The sequence below is a fragment of the Triticum urartu genome, chromosome 2A (assembly GCF_056163025.1).
Source record: "Triticum urartu cultivar PI428250 chromosome 2A, HENAU_Tu73, whole genome shotgun sequence".
Classification (NCBI taxonomy): Eukaryota; Viridiplantae; Streptophyta; class Magnoliopsida; order Poales; family Poaceae; genus Triticum; species Triticum urartu.
Genome location: NC_141874.1, coordinates 656,040,080 through 656,056,837, shown reverse-complemented (window position 1 = coordinate 656,056,837; position 16,758 = coordinate 656,040,080). Strand labels below are relative to the sequence as shown.

Sequence of the window (16,758 nt, the reverse complement as noted above, 5' to 3'; positions counted from 1 at the left end):
AATTTGGGCGAGGTTTGCAAGTGGGCATCTCCAATAAGTCCCCTTAAAAACTCCACCTGTGAGTGGTTTTTGGCGGGCGGGTGATGGCGGCTTACAATGGACGGCGGTGGTCGCGACACGGTGGGTATGGCGATGATGTGCTAGCGTGGCACTTTTAGGGGGAAGGTTTACGAGAAGATCTTTTCCATGGCGGCAGTGTGCTGACGTGGCTCTTTTAGGGGAAGGTTTATTAGAAGATCTTTTCCCTATAGATAGAGGAGAAGTTAGGCTGATTATACGAGGAACCCTAGAAAAATTCGCATTTACAGGATTTGTGGGACAAGTTTTTTGGGCACAACTCACCCTAAACCAGGAAAGGGGACTTGTTGAAGATGCTCTTAGCTACTAAGAGCAACTCTAGTAGACCCCGCAAAAATACGACCCGCAAAACGCGTTTGCGGGTTCACAAAAATCGCTTTTGCGGGTCAAAAACATACGCGTCCGAGAAGAACTCGTATCTAAACCTGCATAATTTGAAAAACTTCTTTCGCGGGAGAAATTGCGCAAACACAATTCATCACACATACTACATTGTTCATCGCATACTACATAGTTCATCAAACTACAAGCATAGTTATACTACATACTACGTTAAACTAGTACTAGGGGGTAACGGCGGTGAGGTCGCGGCAACCGGACGACGCCGTGGAGGAGCCGGACGCTCACTTGTCCTCGCCGGAGCTGCAGATCGATGAACTTCTCCGCCTGCTCCGCGCGGATGCGGCGCCACTCCTCGGCCTTCTCCTTGGCGGCGAGGTTGGCGGCGACCGCCTGCCGCCACTCGAGGGCTTCGAGCTCCTCGGCGTGGCGTCGGCGCTCCTCCTCCTCGCGCACGCTCCGCTCGGCGATGGTGGCGGCGACAGCGTCGAACTCCGTGACGAAGTCCTCGGGCCTGACGACTCCGCGGCGGCCGAGCGGAGCGGGGTCCTCGGGCTCCTCCTTCACCGGCACGAAAGGGAACGACGCCGGCGGCTCCTCCTCCTCCTCCTCGTCCGACCACTCCCTCTTCACGGGGAGGAAGCCCGCGGCGGAGGAGGAGGATCCGACGTACGAAGACCGCACGGAGGAGAACGACGCGCGCCGGCGGTCGCACTCCACCGTCTCGCGGCGGTCGAAGCTCGCCGGTGGCGAAAGCCCGCGGTTCGTCCACCTCCGCGCGCCGCACTTCCTCGCGTCGTCGGACCGGACGCGCCGCTCGCGCTCCAGGTCCCTCTCACGGCCGGATCGGCTGCCGGAGCCGCGTCCGGAGCTCCACATTCGCCTCCACATGGCGGCTGGAGGCGGGGCGGAGGGTCGCCAGCGGCGAGAAATTGGGAGAGGAGAAAGGGGAATTGGGTGGCTCGCGGCGGCGGGGGATAGGGTTTGGACCCGCAAAAGGGTCACGGAACCGCACTTATAGTGCTCGGGGCATGCGGTTTGCGGGCTGCGGCAAAAGTTTTTACGGGCCGGGCGAGTATGCGGGCTCTGTTCTGACCGCAAAATTGGCCCGAGCCCGCATACTCGCCGGAATTTTTGCGGGCCGAGCGTTATGCGGGGTCTGCTAGAGATGCTCTAAGAGGGCAGCCCGGTGCATATAGCTCCCACTTGAGCAGAGTCAAGGAAAGGGTCCAAGTTGTTTTCTGGACTCGAATCCGTGACCTCACAGCAGCAAAGCAAACGTGATGGCATGCTTTGTCTAATGCAATGAGTTTCTGTGTGATATGAAAGTTTCATGGAGATGGGCCCGTTTGAAAGGGACTCAATTTATAGTTCCTAAAGAATTGAAAAGGTAGCATTTCAGGTTTTTACTCTTCAGAATTCCTTCCGCATAATGTGCTACTACTTCCCTAGTAGACTAGTAGAAGCTCAACCTCGATAGCAAAAAAAAAAAAAAAAACGCTGCAAGACCTAAAAACCCCGCCAGAAAACAGCTTGCTTTGCTTGTGTTCACAGTATTACAGGATAAGCAAACCAGTTAGAGCTGCTGTTGATGTTTCGACACACACACACACACACACACAAACAACATTTCCTTTTTCCGGAAGGTTGAAACTACACGGACACCGCACAGCCTACTTCTAGACGGCTGAGGGAAGACAATCTTCCCCTACCTGCAATTCACAAGAGAGACTATTATTGTTGTGAATTGCAGCAACTAAACTGGATCATATCCCCATCATGTGATCCAGGCCTGGCTGGGGAGGCACCCCCATGCCAGGTCCTCCCATGCCGCCCACTGTCACGTTATGCAGCAGTTGCTGGAGCCAGCGCCTTGTCGCCGGGTCATCCTTCGTTTCAGATATGTAAGCACGATTAGTATCTAGTCGGTAACTTTGTTCCATTTGATTTGAATTCATGAATGAATTGGTAACGACAGATATGTTAGCATGACTCACCCTAAGAGAGATGTTGAATGTCCCATCTTTCAGCATGTCAGGGAGGCAATTATGCAGTGCAACACAGGCCCTGCGGGGAAAGACAAAAATTAGCACATGGGAAGATAGATGTAAAATCATTTGGTGCCATATGAATGACAGCACAAACCTGGGGTTATCTGACAGCCTGAGGTAACATCGGATAATGTGCTTGAGCAACCTTGTGGAAGGCTGATCAGCAAGTGAAATTACCATATTTCCTAAAACGCTGCCCACAGCATAGAAACGCTCAGGGGTGGCACACACGTAACGCAGTCCAATATCATCCAGCAGAATCTTCTGAACAATGAAGGTAGCAACCTGCTTATGCATATTTGACTAAATTAGTGAAATTGGAATGACAGCTATACATTTATCTCATTATCTGTATAAGACCCTGTTTGGCCTAGCCTCAACTTGTGTATTCCAACCAAAGAAATCGTAAGCACCTCAAAATATTCAGCTCCTGTGGGTTATACAGGAAAGATGTTGCAAAAATGTTGGCATATTTTTGTGTCCACAAAGTTTTTGATCTTCCAGTCCAAGTGATAACTGATAATAGTAACGTGATAAAATTAGCAGCATAGGTCAATTACTGAATTGCCAAAGCCAAACAGCTTTTGAGGTTTCTCGCATAATACGCCTTTTATAAGTCCATAAACTGTGAAGTGGTTTTTATGTTATTACCAGAGAGAAGCCTGGCGTGGCATAGAAGGCTATAGATAATCACAAACATGTTAACAGACAAGTAAATTCTTAATATAGCGTTCCACATGAACTTCAGACAGCAAAATATAATTTTTGAAAAGAAGAAGCAATTTGATCTTTTCTAGGACTAAACAGAAAAGAAAGATTGTTTTACTTTAGACGAGGATTGAGATGGTTAGATACATACGGTTTTTGACAGTTCACTGCCCATCTCCATGGTACGCAAGCACAGAGGAATTATTTCAGTTTGCAGCAGAAAGCCGATAACTTCAGTATCATCAACCTGCATTTTTAATAATAAGGTAAAGAAGCTTCTCCCAAAGGCAAAAATAAAACGTTTGGTATTTGGAAACACATGCAGTATTCAAAAAAATAAAGAAGAAAACATTAGATAGAACATTTGCTTGTTATAAGCTACTCAATTGTTTATGTCTTCGTTACACAACAAAGTAACAAGGATGTATCCCTAGTGACCTTATTAGATTCATCGCTCATGCCAGGGTATTGGAATAAAAACAACATGAAGCTTCATTGGTTGTAGAATTTGTAGTATATAACATTGCAGAGTTAGATGCATCATACAAAATTGGTTAGTTCATGTAAAATTGTACAAAAAATACCTTAACAAGAGCACCGATGACACCCAAGCTTGTAAGCCGCAAGTACTCAAAAGGCCTTGTCTTGCTGAATGTATTCAGGAACGGGTACAAGAACAGGGGCACATGAGCTGAAAGGAACAAATGGAGGACAGAGAGAAGAAAATGAATCGCTAACAACAACAATATCAAAAGCCGAATGGCTCTTTTGTCATATCAAGCTACCAGGAATCAGGATATGTGAGATACAATGCAAATGGCTGAATTCGTTACCATGTAAGAAAGGGATTCTGGTATCAGGGTGAGATGCAACACACTGCAATTATTGTAATACAAACACACAAAATTAGACAATAAAGATACGCAATAATAAATCTAATAACATGGGAACCTTCAAGCAATTTTGCGAATGTAATCACCCCCTTTTTATTTGGAGCTGTACCTGAAGAAGTGCAAGTGCGTTGCAGACTCGGTTTGATGCGCCTGCCGACAAAACTGGGGGTGAAAGTGCAGGGTAGATCGACACAATTTCCTGAGTTTGTTTCCAAGTTGTCAAATACACCAAGTGAGCAAGGCAGGGTCAAACTTTGACAAGTTGCATCGAAAAAAACAGCAAGTGCCGACTTGAAAACACGAATAGAATAGTGACTGCTTCCACAGTTCGACAACATAAACACAGCATAAGGTACATAGCTCCCGGCTCTTTTATGTAATTTTGAAGCATGAAAACCATAAACATAGAAGATAGATGAATTACGCATACCTGAAGCAGTGCAGCAATTGTGCCAAAAGAGTGCCAGAGAAGCGGGGCCAGGTCTTGAAATATCTCTCGTTTCTGAAACGAGTACAATTGGTTACCGATTTACTTTGGCCTTACAAAACACCTTATATAGCATGCTAATGACTGAAGAACACGCAGTATGCAATTGTTCAGTTCATGGCAACCCAAAATTAAGCTACAATCGCTCTCTTCATGGTAACTTAAAATCACAAATCACACAACCCGTCCTCGTGACGAGGCGCTAGAACCCTGGAAGTAGAAGAGCACGCGACGGACCTTCGACAGCTCGAGGAGGGCGTTCTCGCGCAGCTCGCGGTCGCAGAGGTCGAGCACCAGCTGCTCCGCCGACGCCATCTTCCTGGGCTCCTGCGCCGCCGAGGCAGCACCTCCACCGATCGAGGAGGGAGACGGCGGCGAGGCCCCTGCGAAGGAGGAGGTCTCGGGGACGGAAGGCTGCAGGTTCGCCATTACTGCACAAAAGCGGCGGAGCACAGTCACTAATTTCTCCAGACAGAAAAGACAACAGCCGCAACCAATCGAGTCGCCATTCTGCGCGGATCGCACGCAGCGGCCCAGCGCGTGCCCCCACGCCGCCGGCCGCCGCAAGCACGGGACGGATCGAGGAGTTCGCAGAACCAGCGCAGGTTTGGGAGATTACCGAACGAATCAGTTCGATCGACTTCGGGACGAATCCGCTCCACCAGACCCTATCGCGCGGAGAGGGAGGAAGAGGGGGGAGACAGCAGCGGCGGCCGCCTCGCCGCGCCGGTGACCGGAGGGGGGAGGGAGGTGGGGGAAGGAAGAGAGACCACGGCGAGGGGATCTCTCTCTCTCTCTCTCTGGGTTATGTCTGCAGCACGGAGGACGGTCGGAGCGAGCATTAAGATCGGACGGCCCAGGTCCGCGGCTAACACACCATCAACGGCCTGATCTGCCCAGAACCCCGAGGCGGGCCCCGCCGCGAGTAGTAATCGATCATAGATGGGCCTCCTATGGACCTCGGTGACGGGCCGGCCCGGGAGACGGGTGGAGAGGCCCGGAAGGGCTGCGCATTCCGCAGCGGCGCCCAGCGCTATAAGAAAGAATGCACCCCTAGGGTTTGCGCCCCGCCGCCAACTCCTCTCAGAGCCTCGCACCCGCATCTCCGCGCTCCGCCGCCGCCGCCGCCTCCGAGCCGCTCGAAGCCCACCTCGCAGCCATGGCGGAGCAGGTAAAGGCTCTCCTCCTCCTCCCCGTGTAGCGCTCTACCTCTGCTCCCCCCGTTCGCTTGCCGTCGCCGGATGCTCGGGATGTGTGATGCGGCGCCTTCGTGCTTTTCGGCCATGTATGCTTAGATCCGTTCGTGTAGAAGCTTGTGCGTTCGTTGCGAATCGAGTGGTAGCGTGGTGTGTCTTGCAGTAGCGAGTTCGTAGTCTTTTGCTGTCAGACGAACTTGCCGTCGTTTCGATGTATTGGTTGTGCGATAGGTTACTTTTAACTCCCAGTTCATCCATTGATTTCTGCTGTCTCGGCGTAGTTGTTAGCAGCTTATGCTAAATGACTTGTGTGTTGTGACTAAATCCTTACGTTCCACTGGTACTTTGTGCTATTCTCTGATCATTTGAACCCGATAGGATCTTGGTGTCCATTGTTCTATTGTTCATTTTGAGTTTGCCAAGCACTGAGTGAAGTATAGATTGTTTTTCTAGTTTGTTCTATTCCTGTGTACAATATGTCATAATTTGTTGCTGTAATTGTTCTAATGGTAGTTTAAACTTGATATGTTGTGCAGACCGAGAAGTCTTTCCTCAAGCAGCCAAAGGTTTTCCTCAGGTGAGGAGTTTGATTACCTTTCTTGTGTGCTGTTGTTGTTTAGCAATGTTCATATCTTTTATTGATCCCATGTAATGCCTGTACCCTAACAATGTTTTCTGTTCAATTTAGCACCAAAAAGGCCGACAAGGCAAAGAGGCCCGGCAAGGCTGGCAACCGCTTCTGGAAGAGTGTTGGCCTTGGTTTCAAGACCCCAAGGGAGGCGATTGATGGTAAACTATAGTGGGCCAATCCGTCTATTTTAGCACTGTTTGATACTTGAGTAGGTGATGCTAGTCTTGATGAATGCAAGTATGTGTGCCTAAGATCATACTTAAGTACATTTCTCCTGGCTTTGCTGGCCTAGTCTACACAAAGAATTGAAGCTAGTAAATTCTAGATCCACAGCCCATTTTCTTTTGGTCATGTGGAAACAATTGAGCCATGAATTGTACCATGTACTGTTTCTTGATGTTCTGTTGCTAGTGTCTGGCTAGTACTGTGGTTGACATAAATCATGAATAGTTAATTGTGCCTTATTTTCTGTTAAGCTTGCGACGGTGTATTAATTCCTATTCATTTCCAGGTACCTACATTGACAAGAAGTGCCCATTCACTGGAACTGTTGCCATCAGGGGCAGAATCATAGCTGGAACCTGCCACAGTGCCAAGATGAACAGGACCATCATTGTTCGCAGGAACTACCTTCATTTTGTCAAGAAGTATCAGAGGCAAGTAAACCCATTGATGATTCTGAAATAACATAATGCATTGCTTCTTCCCTGTGGCATTTCTAACTCAAATCAATTGTGCTCCTTGCAGGTATGAGAAGAGGCACTCCAACATCCCAGCTCACATCTCCCCCTGCTTCCGTGTCAAGGAAGGCGACCATGTCATCATTGGCCAGTGCAGGTAATACTCATTACTCTTGCATGACTATCAACTTGAGAATGCTAGCCTGTTTGTTCTAGTATGTTCACCCTTGTGCAGTTATGTTACTGTTACATACATGCTGTGATATTCCACTTCATCATTATATAGTTGATGTATTGATAACTGCAGAAAGCTTATTTTCTTTTGTGCTGAAGTATATTGCTTGTGTCTGAAACAGGCCCCTGTCGAAAACTGTGAGATTCAATGTCCTGAAGGTCGTTCCAGCTGGAACCACCGGAGGCGGGAAGAAGGCTTTCATCGCTGCCTAAGCCCAGACTCTGATTCATGAGTAGTTCATAGTCAGAACTTTTTCGCACTTGAAATCTACCAGGCTTGCTGTTTCGAGATTTGATTCCGTGTTATCTGTCAAACCGAATGTCGTGATCTGAACATGTTTTGTGGAATCTATCTATCATTAATAGTTTCGCTTAAATTTGTACTGCCTTATTGTCCTTTTGCTCAAATCCTTGTGAATTTGTTTGCCCAGATGTGATATGATATTTACTCAGGCAGTGTGTTGCCTCGTTCCTATTGTTAGTAATTTCTCCAGCTTAGGTTTTTTATCTAACTAAGTGAAACTAAAATTGATGGCTGGGATTCTTTGAAGTTGCAAAGTTGCAATTGCGATTAACTGTAAGAAAATATTATGACAGAAAAAGAGCTCCATATTTAGGTATTTAGATTTGTTACCTTGAGAACTAAATTTTCAGAATTCATCTTTCCTTGAACTCTGCCCTCCCTTGTGTTCTGTATCTGCACCCTTGATCGACCGTTGTTGTATCACCTCCTTGGACAATGCTACTTCCTCCATTCCAAAATATAGTGCGCCCACGCTTTCTGAGGTTGAACTTTGATCATAAATTTAACTTATGAGACCGGCTGCGGTGGGAGAAGAAGTTACATGATTAAAAACTATTTTTGAATACGAATTCACGAATATAACTTCTGCTTCCGCCGCAATCGGTCTTGATAGTTAAATTTACGGCTAAAGTGGAAGCTTGATAGTTAAATTTACGGCTAAAGTGGAAGCACGGGGATAAAGGAAGTATAAATCTACATGCCTGACGATGGGTATTTACTTGATGAAAGAGGATAAATTGTTGTGTGATGTGTGGAGTTTCAATGCACGAAACATAATTTGGCAGTGAACACAAGCACTGCACAGCTTACGACGTACTCCCTCTGTAAACTAATATAAAAGCATTTAGATCACTACTTTAATATTTTAAACACTCTTATATTCCTCTGCGGAGTGAGTAGAAGATGATCGTGGACACACAGTTTATGACATAGAAGAAGATCATGGACAGAGACAAGTATTGAAGTGTGTGTGAACAAGTGGTAGCAAGGTGCATTGCTTGAAGAGCTCACAAGTTTTTCGTTCTTGCTGCTCTGTGTTGGTCATTTTATTGATTTGCTCAATGTTGCAACTTGGTGATCACTTCATTGCTAGCTTGTACGCGCCGCCACGTTCTACCAAGGACGGAGTGCAACCCTTTGCAATGGTGCATTGTTGGATGTAGCTCAATGGGCATTGCTAACTGAATACATTACATATGAAGAAGTTCAAACTCAAAGGAGAGGAAGCTTGAGACGAAGGGAGTTTTTGGGGCCGATGAAATTGAAAAACTTGTCGAACATCTTTCAAGGAGTGTTGTCGGATTTAAATGTGTGGTTAAATTGCTACTGATCTAGATAAATTTGTCAAAGCGACTAGAGATGGTCATTTGGTTTGTTTTTATTTAACTTTTTTCAAGAAATGAGAAGACATTTAGTGACTCCAGTTGAATGGCCTTCGCCCTATTCTTGTCTTCGGACACGCCATGCCGTGTTCACGGACATTTGATGGTGTCTGTGTTGGTGGACCGCATTGTTGGCCCTAAGGACGGTCAAATGGTCTCCAACCCAAGCTCCTATGTGGGGAGGAAATGTGGTGACCGGATAGCCTGCCACAGTGAACCCGATCTATCCGCAGCAATTTCTCTCTTTTTTTCATCTCTCTTCATCCCCCCCAATTATGTATGTGTCCAGGCAATTTGATAGGACAAGGCTGCGTGCACAGACAAATGGGGTTCAGAGCGGACACTGTCGAAACGTGACAGCAGATAAATGGGGCACCAAATTAGTACAGTTGAAGATGCTCATCTAAAGGGGCAGCAACAGCCAAAAGAGTTACAAATGGCAAAAGCCAAGACGCATTCAGAATCTGGGCCAAATTACTCACAAAAGATACAACAGTCTGGCCAGTACCTGAAAACCCTAATGCCAATAGCTCAAAGAGCTCAGCTCAATACAACCAATGTCCCAAACTGCGAGGCATTCGTTCGACCTTGCAATCCCTGTGCAACACTGCTTCCTCCATCTGCTGCCGCTGTCACCAACCGATGCGCCTAGAACGAGATCTCGCTGGGCGCATGGAATGTCCGCCCGCGGCAGATCGCCTCCAGGTTTTCTCCGGCGTAGGAGCTGAGCGGAGAAACCTCGACGCCTGTGAGAAAAGGGGTCATGAGAAAGGTGGCCATCACAATCTGTTCTGTCTGAAAATGCCTGAGCAAGTTTCAGTGTACGGGCAAACGTGAGGAATTACCTGTCATGTACAAGGGCACAGAATGGGTCAGGAAGCCGCCAGCAGCGACGACCCATCTGCTGTGGAGTCGGAGCAGCATCAGTTTGGCCGAATCTGGGGTGTCGTAGGCTGAACCATTCGCGTTCTTCACTGGAGCAAATTCCTCTTCGCGTAGCACCTGGATTTTCAGATATGCACCAGTAAGTATCTCGAGCTTTTAAACCCAAAGAAAATGGGGGAAGAGAAGAAGAGGGAACAGAATGGAAATCGAACCTCAAAAAGTGTCGTGGACGGGGAGTAATTGAATGCATCGAATATGAACTGCTCAAGCTTCAGGCCCATTGTATATCCATGAATCGAAGGTATCTTCTTCTGTGCAAGATGATACCTGGCAACCAAATTTCCAAATGTCAGGTGCTGCAACAGAACATAATTTATGCTAGAGCATGTCAATTGTCAAGTAAAATTACTTGTCATGACATGCCTAGCAGATCCTTAAATCACAAACTGTAGATATAACTCTTACTATCCCAGGAAGATTAAGAGACATAAGCAGCAAGTAGGTAAAAAACTACTCCCTCCGATCCAAAATAAGTGTCGCAATTTTGAACTGGGGTTAGTTCAAAACTGCGACACTTATTATGGATTGGAGGGAGTACTATAAAACCAGACTCAGGGTTTGGAAGAGGAGGCAAACATAATATGATTTCAGAATTCAAACTAGATACAGAAACACTCACACGCTGTCTTTTTCAAGGCTGTTTGCGACTTGATTCAGAAATTCCAAACTGAACATATGCAAGCATACCTGCAAAGAAACAAAGGAATATGTTAGTTTTATGTGTCTCAGTTATTGAGGGAAGGAGGGAGCGACAAGCTAAGGATAGAAATATACTCCCTCCGTTCCTAAATACTTGTCTTTCTAGGCATTTCAACAAGTGACTACATACGGAGCAAAATGAATGAATCTACACTCTAAAATATGTCTACATACATCCGTATGTAGTAGTCATTTAAAATGTCTAGAAAGACAAATATTTAGGAACGGAGGGAGTACATTGCTCCAACAATAACGAAGGCGTCCTGTTGATTGATTAATTTCAGTAGTCATAGCCGCATCCATTTCACTATACTCGACCACAGAAAGAGGTCCACCACGACCTCTTTGAACAAATACTCCAACATTCTCTTGTGGATAAGCCTGTCAAGGATATGACAGACTATCAACAAAGTGCATAGTATGCTAAAAATGACAATTGCCAAAAAAAAAACAAGTGATGAACTATGAGAATTTCCTTTTGCGAGCTCGAAAGATATTTGACCGTACCTTCCTAACAACCTTTGCAGCAGAAGATACACCCTTTTCTATAAAGTACCCTAGGAACGTTGGATCTGCAACACGAACCTGCGCATAAGACATCGATTAGCGAACGAGAAGGTGCGGAAATCAGATGACACCTCAAAGCGCATGTCCTCACCAATACGTTATCAACTCCGTAGCAATCTACATACTTTACACCCCGTGAAGACATGTCGTCAAGCAACTTCTTAGACTTCAGAGCTGTGGGATGTTACAGTTGTAAAAACTAAGCATCAGTATCTAATAGTGGGTAAAATACAATTACTGCAAGATGCATAATAACTGGTCCATATCTATGGGAGATTACCGGCATAAACTCCTCCATTTCCATCAGGTGCCTTGGCTACCTGGTTTAAGATCATGTAAGAACAATTCAATCATTTGGCATTGCAGATATGCAGTATCAAAGTAGCTTTGCAGGCATCAAAATTTGCATTTAAACTCTTAGATCACACACCATGAGTAAAACTTAGAAAACAAATTGCTATAAACTGTAACGTTGCGTCCTGGCCATACATGGAAAGATGGATCATGAATGAAAAGTTAAAGAGAAGATGAAACACGGTACCTTGTATGGAGTCTCCATAATAAATCTGCCATCGTCAGAAACACATGGAAGGGTGCCTTGTTGGAAAAAGGTCACCTGCCAAGAAGATATCAACGTTTCAAGCCTAGCTATTAAAGATAACTCTTACTATTAGATTCAACAGTATGCACGTGTTTGTTGAATTGCCATGAATATTAAATGCAACGGAAAATTTTGTACTTGTTCTTACCTGGTCAGCCTCTAAGCCAAAATATTTACGGCTTTCAAAGAATTTGCGTGTGACATCATCGGTGAAGGGGCTGGTCATTATGTACCAGTGGATTGGTAAAGTATTTCTTGGACCTGCAAATTATTTTCGAATCAAGGGTAAGGACGTGAAGTGAAGCAAAGGACAAAGAAAAATCTACAAGCTTATGGTTAAAAGATATTACTATCACTGGACTGAGCAGCTAACTTTTGAATACACAAAATGCGTTCCGCTTGGAGTTGGAAAAGTGATTTTCCAGATGGAAGTCCAATACCTGGAAGGCCAACATGAGGTGTCAAGAGAAAATCACAATGATCAATATAATATAAGGAGATTCGAATTATCAGCGAAATGCAATTCCACACAAGTATGGATGAACAAAGATGCCACGCTGGATATAGTAAGTACATCCATTTCCTTTCGATCAGGAGACAATGCATAACAGTGATGTACAAATTTATGACATGTGAAATCTGCCGCTATGGAATTATCAGCAAAAATGCAATTCCATACTAGTATGGATGAACAAAGATGCCACACCTGGAGTAAGTACATCCAATCACTTCTTTTATTAAAAGACGGTGTATAACAGTGATGTGCACAATTTACAGCATGTGAAATCTGCCGCTATGGAATAAAGAATTGTGCCAAGAACTAAAAAAAATCACTATGGTGTACTATTTTTTAGTTTTAAAAGAAAGAGCACACCACTGCACATATGCAGTCAACTACTAACATACAAGGATTCAGATGGGATCGACTTACTGAAACACCCCTTAGGATCTGAGCTACCAAGCCGAGTCCCCTACACACAAGGCACAACATGAGAAGAAATCAGATCATCATAAGTATAACGCTACAGAATGCGCGGTAGAGACTACAGAGACTGCAGTATCAGAAAACAGGACTGGGGGGATTATATTTCATGAGATTACCTGGCCACCAGCTAAAAGGACAACGGCCAGCTTCCCCTCGGAGATGGCTCTCAGCCCCTTCTTCCACCACCGTTCTTTGTCCTCCGGAGACCTCTCCTCCACCCTCGACACGCTGGATTCCGGCACGGGCTCGGCGGGGGCCAGATAGCCTCCTGTGTTTAGCAAGATCACCACATTAGCTAAGAATGCTGATCAAAGATACAGATTTCATAGTGTTCTTCTTCACTGGGATGATGACAATTTGTTCAAATGAAGGAACTCTGACCTTGTGATCCCATAGAGCGTCGAATGATCCGGTCAATCCTCGAAAGATCTAGACTCTGCAACATAGTTAGTACGCACAGCTCCGTCAGTATTCAGTCGGTGTCAAAATGGCAAACAGATGCTGCAAATTTCGATTGAGGTCAGGCAATCGAAATGTGCAGCATCTGCAACTGATGGAGATTTACATTGCTGCTCAAATCCTCATCTTCCACCCCACAAATCTCAGCAGCACTTTCTACTTGAAATCAAATCAAACCAGCTCTGCGTGCAGAATTCCAGCCCACGACCGAATCGACAAGCATAATTCGAACACAAAACCGAAATCTTTCTTTCATAATTAACAATCCCGATGCAGAAAGTAACTTGTTATGCCGAAAAAACCTCCGCCGACAGTCCCTGCGCGAGGAATCAGCTCCCGCGCGAACAGAAATCCCAGCGCAAGAAAGCCAAATCCGGCCATGAAATCCCGCCGGGAGAGGACCAAAAGGAGCAGCGCATTGGGGTCGGTCGGTCGGTCGGTCGGTCTCACCTCGATGTCCCGGACGAGGAGGTCGCGGTCCTCGGGCGAGAGCTCGTCCCAGAGCGCGAAGGCGCCCTCCTGGCCGTAGTCCTTCATCCGCTCCAGCAGCTCCTGCGGCGGCGCCGCCCCCCACCTCCCGACCGGGCCGACCGGCGCCACCGACCCCACCATCATCTCCTTCATCTCCTCCTCCTCGTCGCCGCGGCGGCAGCACAAGAAGCGGCAGGGGCGGCAGCAGGCGACGGTGGCGGGGCGAGGGAGATTGTGAGCAGGCAGAGGCAGAGGCAGAGCGGAGCAGCGGGCGGTGGCGAGGCGAGGCTAGAGATCCGTGATTGGGTAATGATCCGCTGTGCCTATGGCCAAAAGAGCCAGCTCGGATTGTTCGCCGGTGCGTGCGTGGGCGTGGGCCGCGTAGGCGTAGGTAGGGAGGGGAGGGAGGCGTGGTGGTGCCGGTGCCGGTGCGTGTGCCGCCGCGCGGGGCGAGGTTATATACCACGGCACGGTGCGGTGCGGTGCGCTGCAGGTGTCTCCTCCCTGGCTTTTGGATCGGAGCAGGTTGCAAACGTACAGAGAGGGAAGGGGGAGGAAGCTACGCATGCTGCCATGGCGACCACGCCATTTGGATGTTTACGGCGAATAATCAATCTACTTGGCTCATAATTTTACTGCCTCTAGATATAGGAATATAAGTATTTTCCTAGGTTATCTACTGCATTTGACTAGCAAAATATGGAGTACGTTGCTTGCCACAAAATATACATATATCTCTACAACCATTGTTGATTGTTTTTTTGAGATAGCGAACAAGCGGTTCTACAACCGTTGTTGATTGTTTTTTTAGATAGCGAACAAGCGATTCTACAATCGTTGTTGGACGAATTTTCTTACTCCCTCCGACCCCGTATTACTCGTCGCTGAATAGATGTATTGAATCGAATGGAGTATCATGTAGTTTTATGCCATACTGATTCTTTTTGTCAAACGTAAGACCTATAAACCCGTGCCCGGCTTATATTCCTATCCGAAGAGAGTGTCTTATTTGTGTCATAATTCCATATGCGGATTTAAGCATTAACCCAAATCTGCATATTTCTTGTTGATCTTTATTCAGCTCATCTGTGTATTACATGTGTAAGGGCATCTTCAATGGTAACCCGCAAATTTCCTTTCGCATCTGTGACGGACAGGGGGACCAGTCCGCAGACACGGATGCGGAAGGAGGTCATCTAATCGTAACCGCATACATCCGACCTTCCTTATTGTTTTTTTCAACTCCGCAAGACCAAGTAGTCGCATGCAACACTAGTTCAAATTTAAAAAAGTTCAAATATTGCATCCCAACATTGTTGTCCCCCTTTCACCGCCCACTGATGCTCAATCAGATCTTCCTTCAGCTTCTTGTGAGTTGGTCGATGCCGAATTTCTTGACGCATTTGAATAAACTCTTCAAATGTGGCCGGATTCTGGTCCAAAAGTTGGATAGGATCATCCATGTTCTCAAATTCCAGAGCTGCAGAAGCATCATCACCCTCATCCTCGACAATCACGTTGTGCATGATCACACAACATGTCATCACCTCTCACAAGGTTTCGGATCCCATTGTTTAGCAGGTCCACGAACAACTGCAACACAAGCCTACAAAGCTCCAAATGCCCTCTCGACATCCTTTCTAATTGCTTCTTGTCTTTTGGTCAAAGTGAGCCTTTTTCTGGCCAACTGAGTTTGAGATGGTGCTGACAAAGGTAGCCCATGGAGGATAGACACCATCAACTAGATAGTATCCCATATTATACTCATGTCCATTGACATTATAATGGCAAGGATGAGCTTTTCCTTCAGCCAGCCTCGCAAACAACAACGACGATCGTTGCGGCACATTGATATCATTATGAGACCCGAGCATACCAAAGAAAGCGTACCAAGCCCAAAGATCATGTGATGCAACTGCTTCAAGAATCATGGTGAGCTTCTTAACATGACCCTAATATTGCCCTTTTAAAGCCTTCGGGCAGTTCTTCCATTTTCCAATGCATGCAGTCAAGAGATCCAAGCAAACCTGGCCACCCTCTTGCTTCTGAGATTGCCAAGAGCCTCTTGGTGTCTGCCACAGTTGGTTCTCTCATGGAGGTCCGAACACCTCGACCACGGCAGTTGCAAACCTGACCATGGCATCTCTACACGTGCTCTTAGACATCCATAGGTACTCATCCGACGAATCAGCGGCCGTGCCATATGCAAGAATCCAGAGTGTGGATGTGCACTTCTAGTAACCAGAGAAGCCAATAGTTCTGACGACGTCCTTCTTCAGGATGAAGTAGTCATCGCAAGACGAGATGCCATGGTACAAACGATCGAAGACAGTCTTGCGCATCCGAAAACACCGACGAAAATGGTTAGCAAATAGTGCATCAGAGGCAAAGTAGCCAGCCATCAGTATCAAATGGTCGCGCGCCTTGTTGCAGTTGAGCACTCGATGACCCTTGATCGAGCCCTTGAAATTGAGAACATGCTCCTCCGCACGATCCACGTCTTCAAGAACCGCCTGCATCATTGCCGTCTCATCGGAGTGCTCCTCGTCCGACGAGTCGTCAAGCAACTCAACATGCTGCTCGTATATGTACTCCAAATTGGGATTCATTGCTAGAAAGAAGAAGGGACAACTGTTTTTAGCTCTGGCGATTCATCGAACAGTTGTCGAGCATGGTGAGAATAGCAATAGCGAATGGTACCTGGCAGGGCGGTCGAAGGACATGGGCTGAACGGAGACAGAGGAGAAGCGGGGTGGAGCCCCGCTGAAGCGTTGGAGGTGACGAAGACTCGGAGTTCCGACAGGGGTGTGGCATGGTGGCCGGGGTGGTGGAGCGGTGGCGAAGGCAAGAGAGAAAGAATGAAGGGGAGAAAATGAGGAGGATGGAGTCACAGGGTCTGGGAAGGGTTTTGGGTGTGCCGAGGGTGTCGGATTTCTATGTTTCGTGTGTACGGACTCCTTCAAAGCTCCCACTTTTATCTTCGATTTGCAGGAGAAATCGCATCCGGACCGTCCCCGCGGACCAATACAGACCCACCTTGGATGACTC

General features: G+C 46.8%; 3 protein-coding genes across 3 annotated transcripts; 1 reads left to right on the top strand and 2 right to left on the bottom strand.

The window, feature by feature from the left end:
* Positions 1–1,927: 1,927 nt before the first annotated feature.
* On the bottom strand, positions 1,928–5,346 carry LOC125539489 (uncharacterized). Its single transcript, XM_048702957.2, has 10 exons — positions 5,176–5,346; positions 4,794–4,987; positions 4,500–4,571; positions 4,179–4,268; positions 4,010–4,052; positions 3,761–3,867; positions 3,328–3,423; positions 2,563–2,753; positions 2,415–2,484; positions 1,928–2,306 (listed from the first exon to the last, which is right to left on the bottom strand). The coding sequence occupies exons 2-10, from the start codon at positions 4,983–4,985 to the stop codon at positions 2,184–2,186; spliced, it is 984 nt and encodes a 327-aa protein (XP_048558914.2). The 5' UTR covers positions 4,986–4,987; positions 5,176–5,346; the 3' UTR covers positions 1,928–2,183.
* Positions 5,347–5,569: 223 nt separating this feature from the next.
* Positions 5,570–7,674, top strand: LOC125539491 (small ribosomal subunit protein uS17). Its single transcript, XM_048702958.2, has 6 exons — positions 5,570–5,727; positions 6,289–6,329; positions 6,441–6,541; positions 6,895–7,039; positions 7,131–7,220; positions 7,420–7,674. Exons 1-6 carry the CDS (start codon positions 5,716–5,718, stop codon positions 7,508–7,510), a joined length of 480 nt encoding a protein of 159 aa, XP_048558915.1. The 5' UTR covers positions 5,570–5,715; the 3' UTR covers positions 7,511–7,674.
* A 1,689-nt stretch (positions 7,675–9,363) lies between these two features.
* LOC125539488 (UDP-N-acetylglucosamine diphosphorylase 1) lies at positions 9,364–14,275 on the bottom strand. The gene is made up of 15 exons (XM_048702956.2): positions 13,690–14,275; positions 13,162–13,216; positions 12,897–13,048; positions 12,727–12,766; positions 12,146–12,235; positions 11,944–12,056; positions 11,736–11,810; positions 11,475–11,514; positions 11,286–11,368; positions 11,135–11,212; positions 10,865–11,008; positions 10,548–10,615; positions 10,081–10,195; positions 9,829–9,985; positions 9,364–9,729 (listed from the first exon to the last, which is right to left on the bottom strand). Exons 1-15 carry the CDS (start codon positions 13,861–13,863, stop codon positions 9,632–9,634), a joined length of 1,482 nt encoding a protein of 493 aa, XP_048558913.2. The 5' UTR covers positions 13,864–14,275; the 3' UTR covers positions 9,364–9,631.
* Between the last annotated feature and the right edge of the window lie 2,483 nt (positions 14,276–16,758).

Bases quoted from the DNA above. Each gene is read 5' to 3' on its own strand.
- LOC125539489 (XM_048702957.2), bottom strand. From the start codon at position 4,985: ATGGCGAACCTGCAGCCTTCCGTCCCCGAGACCTCCTCCTTCGCAGGG. The intron at 3,868-4,009 runs GTAACGAATTCA...TGTTCCTTTCAG, and splicing joins CAGAATCCCTTTCTTACATG to CTCATGTGCCCCTGTTCTTG. The intron at 2,307-2,414 runs GTGAGTCATGCT...TCTGAAACGAAG, and splicing joins CATTCAACATCTCTCTTAGG to GATGACCCGGCGACAAGGCG.
- LOC125539491 (XM_048702958.2), top strand. The intron at 6,542-6,894 runs GTAAACTATAGT...ATTCATTTCCAG, and splicing joins CCCAAGGGAGGCGATTGATG to GTACCTACATTGACAAGAAG. The intron at 7,040-7,130 runs GCAAGTAAACCC...TGCTCCTTGCAG, and splicing joins TTTGTCAAGAAGTATCAGAG to GTATGAGAAGAGGCACTCCA.
- LOC125539488 (XM_048702956.2), bottom strand. From the start codon at position 13,863: ATGAAGGAGATGATGGTGGGGTCGGTGGCGCCGGTCGGCCCGGTCGGG. The intron at 13,049-13,161 runs GTCAGAGTTCCT...TGCTAAACACAG, and splicing joins ACGCTCTATGGGATCACAAG to GAGGCTATCTGGCCCCCGCC. The intron at 11,213-11,285 runs GTGAGGACATGC...TCTTATGCGCAG, and splicing joins ACGGAGTTGATAACGTATTG to GTTCGTGTTGCAGATCCAAC.